General features: G+C 43.1%; 1 protein-coding gene across 1 annotated transcript in view; it reads left to right on the top strand.

Annotated features, from left to right (window-relative positions):
- LOC146035877 (endothelin receptor type B-like) overlaps nt 1-14,131 on the top strand; it is a 39,245-nt gene that overhangs the window by 16,595 nt on the left and 8,519 nt on the right. Inside the window, exons 2-4 of the mRNA XM_083159568.1 lie at nt 7,420-7,943; nt 8,935-9,047; nt 13,677-13,881. Of these exons, the coding sequence (XP_083015694.1) occupies nt 7,500-7,943; nt 8,935-9,047; nt 13,677-13,881 (762 nt within the window). The 5' untranslated portion in view covers nt 7,420-7,499. The remainder of the gene's footprint in view (nt 1-7,419; nt 7,944-8,934; nt 9,048-13,676; nt 13,882-14,131) is intronic.

Genomic DNA, 14,131 nt, shown 5'->3' with positions numbered 1-14,131 from the left:
CATCTTTAGTCTAGAAAATCTAAAATAAACGCATTTTGTTTGTATGATCTATTTTGCAATCTCATATTGCTATAGATCTTTCTCTTTGTAAATCTTCTATTTATAACTAATGTGCAAAAAATAGCTATTTCTGTTTCTAAAACTTGTATAAGCCACAAAAGTCTGTTATGGAGAAAATTATGTAATTTGAGCTCTCAGATTATGGACAACGGAATTTTTTCTGAAACAAAATAAACACAATTGCCTTGTGTCACAGTTGTGGAAACAAGCCAATCCAATTAATAGGCTGAATTGCCACCCGTTAGTGGTTTAGTTCACAGCTTAGCTTCTTCCTCTCAAGATAGGTCCAGTTCTACCTGTTTAATTTAAATTCCATTTGTGCAAACGAAAGAATCCCAAATCAAAAACATACCTAATAATAATAATAATTCTTATTTAATTTATATAGCACTCTTTCTCCAATAGGACTCAAGGTGCTTAGTAATGGCGAATAATCTGTTCCTCAGTGCCTCATTTTGTGATAATTGACTAATTTATTCTATCAGTGAAAATATGTAATTTTTCCCAATATATGATTATGAAAATGTCTAATCAGACATAATACACCCCATCCACTAGTCTGCCGAAACGCTATAACCATCCCCCCAGACCCCACCTGATTCCCAAGAAATGCCCACGTTTAGAAAAAAAATTATGATTTTAGTGCCATGAGAATTTGTACTGTCCCACGAAAAAGTCTCAGAAATGCTGATATATGGTTCCTAATTCATTTACAGATTACACATTTGGCTTGTTTGGGCATTAAGTTTACCATGAAGTACTGCAAATAATTTGTACTGCAAGTAATTTGTGCTGTAATAGTTAACATTACTGTCTCAGTGCTGAAGTAATGGGTTCGATTCCCACCATGCCCCTAACTGTGTGGAGTTTGTATATTCTCCCAGTGCTTGTGTGGTTTTCCTCCGGGTACTCTGGTTTACTCCAACAATCCAAAAATATACTAGTAGGTTAATTGGCTCACAGCAAAATTAACCCTAGAATGAATGTGGTACATGTGATAAGAAATATAGATTGTAAGCTCTACTGGGGCAGGGACTTATTTGAATGTTCAAATATTCCCTGTAAAGCCCTGCAGAATATGTATGTGCTATATAAATAACTGGTAACAAAATAATACATTGAAAAAGTAGTATTAAAAGGAGTTGCAAAAAAAAAAAAAATCATTTAGTTTAAGATGTAAATGATTGATTATTCCTGTACTTATCAGTCGTACATGCTCCATAATGATTTCATCCTCTGCAGTCATTACAACTCAGTCATAAACTCACTTTTCCTCTTTAAATTTTAAATTTTCAAATTTTTCTGGGACCTGTAAATCTTACCAAAAATATCAAAATGTAAATATTTTTTAAACTTATTTTAAATATTATACGGGAGTAGAATCATGATGGAACAGCAAAACATAGCTGAATTGATGTGTAAAAAGTAAACAAAAAGTTCTAAAAAAATGTGTGGGGTTCCTACCCAATAGCATTGGGCTCTTTGTGCCAGCTCTGGTCCTTTAACTAAAGGGAAAAAATTGTGTGGGCCCCATCTATATTTTAAGAAACAGTACTAGGCTCCACTAGCAATGAAGCAGTGCTACAGCCAGGGGACACTCTTAATAGGGTCACCATGACCAAATCATTTATCCCCACCATCTAGTCAGCCCAGGTCAATGATTTCTTGGGAAGTGGTGACCCCCCTAGTAAAAGGAGTCACACACTTGTGTGTATCCCAGACCAGTGCTGTACCCTGTACCCCTTGCCAGTGGGTGTGAGGATGATAGTATTGAAATTTAGATTGAAAGGAATACTGTCCTTTACAGTGGGACCAAAACACGATTGTATAGACCATGAAATACCTCGTCATTTCTACATAGTGGAAATTCCCTGGCCTTGTGTCAGGAGACGTGGCTTTGCAGGAATATCTGCACTTGCGAGACATCCTCCATTTTCAGCACTGTGGGGGGCATGATAATGTGGAGAGGTTACTCATGGACAATCAATCAGGTTCTTACTGACAGTTAGAAGCTGATTGATTAGTTTAGTCTACTTTTCCATTTTATCTTTCTGGAATCTTTGATTTACCTACCCCATAAAAGTAATTTAAAACCGGAATATATGTATATAAAGTACGCCAACAGTTATTAGCTCGCAGTAAGTCTGGTTTTGTTGGTTCTCTGTAAATGCACCATATATAATCAGCATGATAACAATCTGCTATTTTGAATACACATATTGTATTTTGGCTTTTCATAAGACTCTAGGAAACAGCAAAGAGCTTTATGTTGCTCTGATCTGAGTTACACTTGGTAGTAAGAGATGGCACCTTAGGGCATGTTTTGCTGATGCCTGATATCTAAATTACAGTCAATGCTTCTTTTGTCCTTTTGTTCTTAACGCCCCATTCTTATATGTTGTAACTGGCTGTTTACCATAGGTCATCAAAGCTTGGATTCACTAGACACTACATGAGAAACGCCCCAGGAGAAACAGGGCACTCATGACCTTGGACAATAAGACAATGAATGTTTCAAGGACAAACATTTATTTGTATGCTGGATGTCAAAAGGGCAGTTCATATAGAGGAGAGAAGGGACTTATATATTGCATGTGACTCTGGTGGATCCGGTTCAGGGAGAGCTCTGATCAGGAGAGTTGTGTGAAGATGCAATGGTCGATGGAGGTCGAGAAGAAGGGATGGGGCATGTAAAAAATACAGACCTGCCATAGAAATGCAGCAACACCCCCAATTGATGTGTCCTCGCCCCTTCAGCAGTGAGATTAGCAGACTTCCTCCATAATTGGGCCCATTTACGAAGGGGGCATAGATGACTACAATCTTTCTAATGGTGTCTCTATGGGCTCTTATGGGGCCTCTGCATGTACTGTAGTGATTTAGGAGTATTTTCTAAGCCATCTCAGTAGATCGCTTAGAAAATGCCCCTACATCGCTCTGTGTGTAGGTGCCATAGTGATGCGCGCCGCTGGACGTTGCTATCACCTGTTGATTAATAACCAGCTTGCTGGATATTAACCAGTCAGGGCCAGTGTTCTCCCCAGAGAACACCGGCCCTGACAGATCGCTCAGCACACAGCACTAACACATCGCTGGGTGCTGAGCGATCTTGCTGATCGTTCCGAGTGATCTAGCATCGATCAGAACGCTCAGCAAATCTCTACTTGTGTAGGCCCCTTTAGAGCATTAATGGTTAAAGAAGGTGTTATACTGCAGCTTTGTGGACAATGATTGCAAAGTACGGCCCAATATGTATCAGTATTTTTCCCTATAGGCCCAATTTTATGCTTGTAAAAAGAACGGCGGGCTCAACATTAACATAGGCCAGTTGAATGTAGTTACGTAGAACTGGAAATAAACAGAGCACTATAAAAATTTCCAGAAGAGTTCTTAACGGAAATCTAAAAATTTAATTTAGCAAATTGAATTAACAAAACTGATGACAAGATATAAATATATCCACAAAGATGAATACAATTAATAGTAACAAAATATGTATCATAAAACTGTCAAATTATTTTATAATGTAAGATTCTATTTAATTTAAAAAAAAGGTACTTGTTTCCTATCTGGGCGCCCGTCGCGGGCATCGCGGGTACATTTATGCCTGCCCGCGACGCGACCGACGCGATGCCCGCGATTTTCCCATTGAAAACCATGTTAAACCTGAAAAATCGCGTCGGTCGCGTCGCGGCCGGCCATAAATGTACCCGCGATGCCCGCGACGCGATGCTCACGATTTCCCATAGGAATCAATGTTAAAAGCCGCGATGGACCCGATTTTACTGTTAAATGCCTCAATCCACCCGATTTGGCCATAGGAATCAATGTTAAATGGGCCACAGAGCCCATTAACCCTTAAATGTCCCCCCCAATTTTTGACGCCACCCCACGATCGACGCCAACCCGAAGCGTGGCGAGCGCAGCGAGCCCGCGAGGGGCGGCGGTACGCGTCCTCCGACCTTTTCATGCCCTACTATCCACTAGGGCGTGGTGTGAGAATATAATAGTGTGGCGAGCGCAGCGAGCCACCGAGCCCGAAGCGTGGCGAGCGCAGCGAGCCCCGCGAGGGGACGCGGATACCTTCACAATTATGCGCGTCCCCTCGCGGCCTTCACAGTGAAGGTATCCGCGTCCCCTCGCGGGGCTCGCTGCGCTCGCCACGCTTCGGGCTCGGTGGCTCGCTGCGCTCGCCACACTATTATATTCTCACACCACGCCCTAGTGGATAGTAGGGCATGAAAAGGTCGGAGGACGCGTACCGCCGCCCCTCGCGGGCTCGCTGCGCTCGCCACGCTTCGGGTTGGCGTCGATCGTGGGGTGGCGTCAAAAATTGGGGGGGACATTTAAGGGTTAATTGGGCCTAATTCAGGGTTAATATGGCCAAATCGGGTCAATTGAGCCATTTAACAGTGAAATCGCGGTCAATCAGCCTTTTTAACATTGTTCCCTATGGGAAAATCGCGGTGATTGCGGTCATCGCGACCATCCAATTTTACCCGCGATGCCCGCGATCACCGCGATTTTTACCCCCGATCACCGCGATTTTGATCGTGGGCGCCCAGATAGGAAACAAGTACCAAAAAAAATTACAAATGTATTTTTGTCTTCTCTCTAGTATAGAACTGGCTGTGATTTCACATTCTTTAAAATGTTCTAGCAATACTTTATGGCAAACAGAACAAGGACCTTTGTAGTCCTGGCTTAGTACCCAAGGTCCCAACATGGCACAAACAGTATACTGTGCATCATGTAAGAGTCCATGTATTGTTAGTACATTGCAGAGTGTGAAAATATATATTTTTGTTCTACTTAGCCTATTCCAGGATATTTCTGAAGTGTAAAATGGCAAATGCAGCATTGCAGCATGCACATAGATTTCTGTTGGGGAAAATAGATATACGGAACAAGCTAGGCTCATTTGTGGAAAGCTCTCCAGAAAATATAATACAAAAAGCCTCATGTAATATTTGTATTGCTGAAGCAATGCAATGAGCTTCTACCCATTATATAAATGGCACTATAATGGAAGCTACTGAGGAAGAGAGGGATCTAGGTGTCACTATTTCAGGGGACTTAAAAGCAGGTAGGCAATGTAACAAAGCAATGAAGAAGGCAAGTCAGATGCTTGGTTGCATAGGGAGAGGTATCAGCAGTAGAAAGAAAGAAGTAATAATGCCACTGTATAGGTCATTGGTATGACCTCATCTAGAGTACTGTGTTCCGTTCTGGAGGCCATATCTCCAGAAGGATATAAATACATTAGAGACTGTACAAAGAAGGGCAACTAAAATGGTGCATGGCCTACATCACAAAACGTACCAGGAAAGACTAAAAGATCTTAACATGTATAGTTTGGAGCAGAGAAGGGAAAGGGGGGACATGATAGAAATCTTCAAATATATCAAGGGCTTCTGCACAGGAAGAGGAGCAACAGAACACAAGGACATGCACTGAGGGAGGAAGATTCAGGGGAATTTGAGGAAAAATGACTTCACAGAAAGGGGAGTGGATAAGTGGAATAGCCTCCCATCAGAGGTGGTAGAGGCAAATACAGTAGAGCAATTTAAACATGCTTGGGATAGGCATATTGATATCCTACAAAGAAATAAGAATCAAATATGGTTTTAGTTAACATGTTTAAAAAGGGGGCAGACTAAATTGTGGGTGGTGAGCCCAGGTTTAAAAATATAATTTGTCCCACCCACCCCAACCCAAGATCACAATTTGCAACACGGCAGTGGGTGACAGGGAGAGGCAGAAAGTAACAGGAAGAGGCTGGGGGGAGGCAGAGTGTGTCACAGAAAAACTTAGTGGGTGAAAGGGAGAGGGGGACAGGGCAGCAGTGAGCCCTTTGGTCATCAGGGCCACCTGTTACATCAATGGTAGTTCCACCTCTGATCTCTTATTCACATAATATCTTCAAATTCAGTAGAATAGAAGCTCTAGTAAATCTACTATGGTAGTGAGTTTTTTCATAGCTATGTAGAAAAGATCTCCTGCCGGTACCAGGGCCGGCAACAGAAATCTTGGGGCTCTGTACAATGATATTTCTGGGGCCCCCCACCTAATCCCAAATCCACACAACGCTCTTCTGCATGAGCCTCATTTAACCTTTTGCTGCTCCAGATGCTGCTTTCAGGTGCAGACTTCTCTCGTTCTCAGTCCTGCTGGCCTGGCTCCTGGCTGCTGCTTCCTGCTGGCTCCGGCTGTTGCTGGCCTGTCACTTTCACAAAAGAATGCTGAGCACTACGAGCAGGCAGGGCAGGTCTTTCGCAGAGTGCGGAACAGACGACCCGCGCATGCGCAGTAAAAATACAGGACCCAGAGACTGAGGCCACAGCACCAGCGGGGGTACGGCTGTGCGCCTGCAGCCCACACAGAGTAGATGGCTCTGTGCACCGAGTGGCAGGGCACACACACACAGTAGATGACAGTGGCACACTGAGTCAGTCAGACAGCCAAAAACAGATGGTGCACAGTAGACGGCCGGGCCCCAAAGGTCACTGACAGGCCAGCTAGTACAGGCAGTGGCCATGACGGGGCATGGAAACTCTGGGCCCTTCAGATCTCTGGGGCCCGTCACACTTGTCCCCCTTGACCCCCCCTGTCGTCTGCCCTGTCCGGTACACTTCGCTGCCAAGATCTAACACATGACAGCCTCATATCAGAGATGGTGTCCTAGCAAGGAATATTTGATACGTAGCTATAAAATAATAATTCCTTTTGCTGGCTCTTCACTGTCTCTTCTGACACCGCTTATGCGCAGAACGGTCATTGAACTACTGAGTAGAACAGAGGCTGCCATAGAGGAATTACAAGATCCGTCTCCATTGGCAGAAAGCTGACAACAAATATGTTTTAGCCAATGGGGGCTAAAACCTAAAAGCACAGCATCACCCTGTTGGGATTGCAGTGTGCAGTGCTAATTAGGCTTTTGTAGGAGACATCTGTAATATATTTTTGTGTTAGGCCATTGTTAAACAGCCATGGTACGTAAAATGATGGGCACACTGCATTGATCTTTCTCACATTCACAATAACTAATGTGCAAAATATGGACTCAGAGAGCTGTCATGCAAATAGCATTATGCAAAATATTATTACTTCTAATTAAAATCAAATTTGGTAAACATGAAGCAAAGATTTGTAACCTGAGAGGAGGCACCGGTTCAGCAGCAACGTACTCTGGAAAATATAAAAAATTGTTGGTAGCTATACAGCTTCTCTAAAAAGTTTTATCTTTCCATTAAGGTGCTTTACAAGGCTAACAACATACTGTAGTAATTTACTGTCTACAGATCATCTCCAAGACCTGGAAGAATTATATTTATGTCAATATCTTTCTGTTGTCGACAGGTTACTAATGTGGTAAATGAGACATCACCGTGGAACTTGAAGATCTTCAAGTATTGTAGATAAAAGTCAACAAGGGCACCATGCCTTCCAGGTCCATCATTGCTGTTTGCATGGTTTGCCTACTGGTTGGCGTTTCCTGCCAATATTCCCCCACACCACAATATCTGGAAGAGATCTCTGACCTATCGCAGACATTAAACCAGGAGCAAGCCGGCCACATCCTACAGCTGGATACCAGCCAGAATGCCAACGCTGGTAATCTCTCCCAGGAGGATTACAGAAATATGATGCCACAAAGACCACCTCCTTGTCTATCCCGCTCTAAGATCAAGCAAGCCTTTAAATATGTCACCACCATACTGTCTTGTGTCATTTTCCTGGTGGGGATTGTAGGAAACTCAACACTGCTAAGAATCATATACAAAAATAAATGCATGAGAAATGGACCCAACGTCCTCATTGCCAGCCTCGCATTGGGAGACCTTTTCTATATCTTAATCGCTATTCCCATCAATATATATAAGGTTTGTTCATATGGATTTATGTTAATTTCATGTGCATTGTGATCTAGTGTGTTGTAGATAGATCTGGGAATTACCATTCAAATGCAAAACTAGATGCGCACACATTCGGCAAAGGCTGAGTATTAGCTAGGCAGACCGATGCGAGTCCAACACACTACCGTAGGTCCACGGTGATTATTTACCACTAGATGGACTCCAAATGCAACCAAACAATTATAAATTGTTTCCTTTGACTTATTTAGCATTTGTGGGTGTTCTAATGGGATTCTTTAAATTTAATTTTAAATTATAGGAGCCTTCTAATTATAGAACCTCGTGTTAAGTCAAGTGCCAATGTCCTCCAAGATAGAAGTATATTGATATTGAAGACTTCACGTAGGACAAATAGAAGAGGGTGGAGAAGGGAGGGGAATGATAGTGGAAAATGAAGAGAGATGGGGTAGTAGGGACATAAAGCGAGAAGGGGAGAGAGAATGGGAGAAATATAGAGAGAGGGAGAGATATGAAAAGTCAGTTGCTGATTGGTTGCGGCAGTAACTGTTACCATAGTCACCTCCACACTTCCAGCACAACACTGATTAGAAGAACAGCAACCAGCAGCTTCCCATATAAGTACCCGCTGGCTGTTTCCACCTCACGTCAGCAGTCAGCGCTCTATAAGAGGGAGTGGGAGGGGTGCACTAAAGTCTCTTCATGGGTAACATTATGTCACTCAGTATTAACCATTGGCACCCCAGGCAAATTCCTATCTTCATCTAATGGCAGTGTCGGCCCTGAATGCTCTGCTGTCTCCCATCAATGCAACTCTGCTGGAGCTGCTGGTATGTGACAGGGTATTCTGGTGATGTATTTCTTCAAAATGCCTAGTTGGTCATCAATCAGTTTCATATTCTGCCAGAAGTATGTATTGCTACATATTTAAAACTTAACAGATAAAATAATGATTTGGAAATTGCAATGATCATATTATGATGACCTTGTGTATTTACAGCTGCTGGCTGAGAACTGGCCATTTGGAGCATATGTGTGCAAGCTGTTTCCCTTTATTCAGAAGGCCTCGGTGGGAGTCACCGTCCTGAGTCTTTGTGCACTGAGCATAGACAGGTAACCTTCAGATTAACTCCTGTTCTATAAGTGAGACATAGGTGCACCCTCATATTAAATATGCCCCATGTGGTTTTAAATGTATGTACTCTATACTGATGATCTACTGTGTATAGCTGCGATCTATTAGTCGAGATTGAATAGAATCATCACACTAACACAGCAGCAAACTGCCATATAGGCTACTGTAGATCGATAATAGATTCACTGCAAGGAAAGTGAACAGAGCATTATCCATACAGTACAGCAAATTGCAAATGTTATTCATACGCAGCAATAGTCTAATGCATGTTTGCCTACTTCTTTAGTGCTGCCTCTTGGGAGATCCCAGGGAATAAGTATAAGGCGCATCACTGTATAGTGGGTCCCAGATGTTGCAAATTACAGAACCATTATTATTACATTTTATTTATGAGGTGCCACAAGTGGTTTGCAGCGCCACTTGTGGTGCCATATAAACAATAATAGTGGTTCTGTAATTTGCACCATCTGGGAACCACCATACAGTGATGCGCTCTGTGACATAGGGCAGTTGGGGTAACCACAAATTGCATTATCAAGCAGTCTCCATCCACAGCCCCCTCCTCTCTAGCAGACTGCTCAGTAGATATTTACCTTCATTTTTTATTTCCTCTTTGGGAGATACCCGGACAGGAGAAGTAGGTGGGTGGTGATAGGGGTGGTTCCCAGCTAATCACATCGATAGGCCCTGCCCCCTTGCTGAGAAATGTCAGTGATTGGGAGGTTATTTGAATAGGGAAACGGCCTAAATGCCGCAATTAGCATGATTAGGCCCCGCCCCCTACACCAGAGTCTCCAGGAGAGGACTGTGCATGTACAAAATGCAGGGAAAATGGCTGCTGTCACCAGTGTGGGACCACAGAGAGGTAAGTATTAAAAATGGTGCAGTGTGTGTGGTGTGGACCCCCTGGGGGCCCATGTACACTGCACTCCTTGCACCCATTATAGTTCCATTGCAGAGAAACATGTACAGATGGGGCAGGTCCCATCTTTGCAGGGGATGGCGATGGCCGACGGCGCTTCCCCCGGGTCACCGCCGGCTTGTCGGCGGTCACCCGGGGTCCCCACCGCCTGCCCACACCCCCCCCCCCCCCCAACCCTGAAGCGGAGACGGACAGGGATCCCGTCGCCCCGCCGACGGAGATTTAGACGCACGCGCGTCTCAGTCAGATGGTGAGGCAGGCTGCTGGCAGATCGCCAGCGCTGACGTTCTGGCGATTCGCCAGCAAAGAAGAGGCCTGCCCCATCTGTAGCTTGAATCTGACACTTACAAAGCCACTGTGACTATAAGCCAGATGTACTAAGCACCAGCCAATCAGCTCCTAGCTGCCATGTCACAGGTTCTGTTTGAAATATTTTTAAGGCACCCCTAGGCCAAATGCTTCTTATCGAGAAAATCAGAAAAAAAATATTAAATTAAGTGCATTGTGTTTATATTTCACAGTTATCTGGTGAGGGACAGGATTTGCTTCTGTCTGTTCACATATATTATGATTGGCTGCCACAAGCACTGGTTTTGCCTGGTACATTGACCATAAATAATATGAATTGATCCTGATCCACCAACCCAAGGCACCCCTGCAAGTGTCCTGAGGCAGCCCAGGGTGCCTAGGCACACAGTTTGGGAACCACTGGCTTAGTACATCTCAGCCTATAAACTAAAGTGTTGCAGACTCTCCACCATGATTCCTCAAATTTGGTACACATTACTTTGATCTCAACCGTCTCTGTAGTATTGTAGTTCTTTCACATCAAGCACCTCATCCAGTTCACATTCCTGCAATATATAGTATATAAATCATGTGTGACTATAGGGAGGAGAGCATTTCCCACTTGAACGAATGGCTCCTGTTTATTAAAAGTTTGGGCATTGCGCATCACTAATGTTGTTATATTGACCCTAAAACATTTCCTGGTATCATTAGTGCTGTCATTAGATCTGCTAGCAGGGAACAGATAATCATTATCCCGAACATGGAGAAGTCATCACCGTGGAGACCCAGCAAATCTTACTGCTAATGACTGTAGTGACCCCTTTGTGAATAGGGCAAAGCAGTTTTAGACAACCACAGAACTTTGCCCTTTAATAAATAGGCCCCATAGTCTACCACAAAACATAGACTAGAAGGCATGTAATACCATTATTTAAGATTCTGAATAAGACACAGACCTTTTGCTGCAGCTGATTTTGCATCTTAATGCCAGTGCCACGACTGATTCTATTCAATGTCAGGCAGCCACTTACAGTGGCACAACTCCGACAGTGCGACTTGATACCACAACCATGAAAACTGGCACCAGCTCTCTGTGTGAACATGACATTCTGTGTGAACATGACGTTCTGTGTCTTTAGAAGCAGCCCTTACTGTACCTTTATGGGACTCTTCCACATCTGGCTGGTCCCGTGGCTGTTCACTACCGGAAAAGCCCATCTGCAGATTCACAGCACTATCAATAGGACGCCGACTGCCCTTGGCAACAGCATACATTAGTGTATCCCTGGCATTAGCATGCAGGCACATTATCAGCTGAGACAAACATTGCAGCCACAACTCTACTGCGTCCATCTCTGAATCACCCCTCAGTATTTACAGCAATAGGAGTCAGTGGACCAGATGCACTAAGCTTCAAAAGTGATCAAATGGAGAGTGATAAACAACCAACCAATCAGCTCCTGCCTGACATTTTTCAAACACAGTCTGTGACATGGCAGGTAGGAGCAGCATTATCCTCTAGGTAAAGTGTAGGGAACAGGGTTATGGTTAGGACTAGGGATGCCTATCCCGGGATCGGGGGTATTCAAGGATTTCAGGAATTTAAAGTCTCCAATAGCAGGTTTTCAAGACTGAAATGTGCATGCACATTTCATCCCTTACTGACGGGCAGTGCTGAGAACCAGCAGCGTTTGGGTCAGGCACCGCCTGGAAAACATCCTGTGCGGCTTGATGTTAGAGGTCACAGTGCGCAGTAACACACATGCCTGTCCCCTCTGCTGTATCCACCAGCCCCCGCACACAGTCCGATGGTCCTCACATGCCCATTTGCCCTCTCCACCATGTCCACCAATCCCCTCATACTGTGTGTCCCCCTCCCCCCATGTCTTCCCTCCCTTTCCACCATCAGGAGGTCAATCATGGAATTGACAGTTTTTCAACCTAAAAAATGGCCTGGAAATGGCCTCCCTATTTAGGAACACTTCTAATCATAGGTGGAATTGAATTAGCTGTGATAATGCAGAAAATTACCACAAAAAAAGTGTTTCATGTGTTTAGGCAATACAACGATTTCCTTATTCAGTTACAAATTTGTAAAAACCTTATTCTTGCGATAAAAGCTTATGAGAAAATATGGAAATCTGCCACTAACCAATAAAAGCCAAAGGAAATGAGTATAGAAGTCTATTAGTAATCTGTTATATGCATTTTTCTGCAGAAAAAAAAAAAGTTAAAAAAAATGACGGAAACTAGTATTTTTCTGCAAAATAAGAGTTCAAATTAAATCGGGGTGCATAAAAATGGGTATGCCATATATACTCGAGTATAAGCCTATAAGCTTATACTCAAGTGAGGGTCCCACTTGAGTCAATACGTTTTCCCAGATTTTTGTTGTAAAATTAGGTGCCTCGGCTTATATTCGGGTCGACTTATACTCGAGTATATATAGTAAGTATATATTGGGGTCATTTTAAGCTACTCAAAAAGACTAACAAAAAAAAAACCTGATAACGCCCACCTTGAAGCCTAAAAGCACTTGTCCCTCTCAAAAGTACCCCAATATACCTGTCCCATATACTCCATTTTCCATGATACTGCACTTTTTGACTTAAAAAAAAACAATTATTGGGCAATTAAAAATAATTAAAAACTTCTAAGTGCCTACTTAGTCATTAATGAGGGGGGTATCCCAGGGATTTAGAAAAAAAATTGCGTTCAAATAAGGAATTTCCCCAAGCTCCGAGGTGGTGAAGTGAAATTTGCGGTAAACCTATGCAGAATTTGTCAAAAATCTTATCGTGGACAATTATTGTGGGGCACTGTGAAAGCCCCGTTTTTTTTTTAATCATGAAATGGGATTTTACGGCTTACAAATTCCTACCATAGCCATATTAGTCTGGGGCGTGCAAAGCTGGTTCTGCCAATAATGTGTATTGTGGTGGAGGAGAGCAAGTGGAGTCCATCTGGTGTCCACTACAGGCCAGTCCCACCCTGTGTCAGCCCTGTGCCTAGCAGTCTAGTTATAGCAAACTATGGCAAAGTGCTGAGAACCACCACTGGGTGTAAAGTCTGGGTTTTAAATCCTCATTAAATAATTGCCTGTCAAGTCTAATGGCCAGTTGTATCAAGCTTCAAAAAGTGATTAAGTGGAGAGTGATAAAAAAAAAAACAGCCAATCAGCTTCAAACTCTCATTTTTGAAACCCAGCCTTTAACATAACACTTAGGAGCTGATTGGCTGGTTGTTTATCACTCTCAATTTTATCACTTTTTGAAGCTTCATACATCTGGTTCTACGTCTTTCTTAGTCATTATAAATGAAAAAATAAAATAAGCTTTTATAGTGACACACTTTACTGTACTACAGTACATTGATATTATGTCTTTTTTATAAGGTATCGAGCAGTGGCCTCATGGAACCGAATCCAAGGCATTGGAATCCCAGTGTGGAAAGCTATAGAACTGACGTTAATCTGGGCACTGGCAGTCATTCTGGCTGTCCCAGAAGCCATTGCCTTTAACTTGGTGGAATTGGATTTTAAGGGAGAAATTATTCGGGTCTGCATGTTGCCACAAGAACAGTCGTCCAGCTTTATGACGGTAAACAGCCCAGATTTTCCACAAGTAATCTACCTAAGCCTGGATTTCTGTACATGTACTACATTCACAGCGCTCTGGTGTAGTATCCAAGGCAGAAACAGGGGGCACATTCACAGACAAAGGTTTACAATATTATACCTTACTAAAGGGAAAAACATACATAAATAAGCTGAGGATTATTTAGTACAGCTGTATTACCCTACAATAGTAGTAGTAGTAGCGGTATTACCCTACAATCACTAGCGATTCT

Source organism: Crinia signifera, chromosome 9 (genome assembly GCF_055691185.1).
Source record: "Crinia signifera chromosome 9, ASM5569118v1, whole genome shotgun sequence".
Lineage (NCBI taxonomy): Eukaryota > Metazoa > Chordata > Amphibia > Anura > Myobatrachidae > Crinia > Crinia signifera.
Note: the sequence above shows the minus strand (reverse complement) of the source record. Positions and strands in the feature narration are given on the sequence as shown.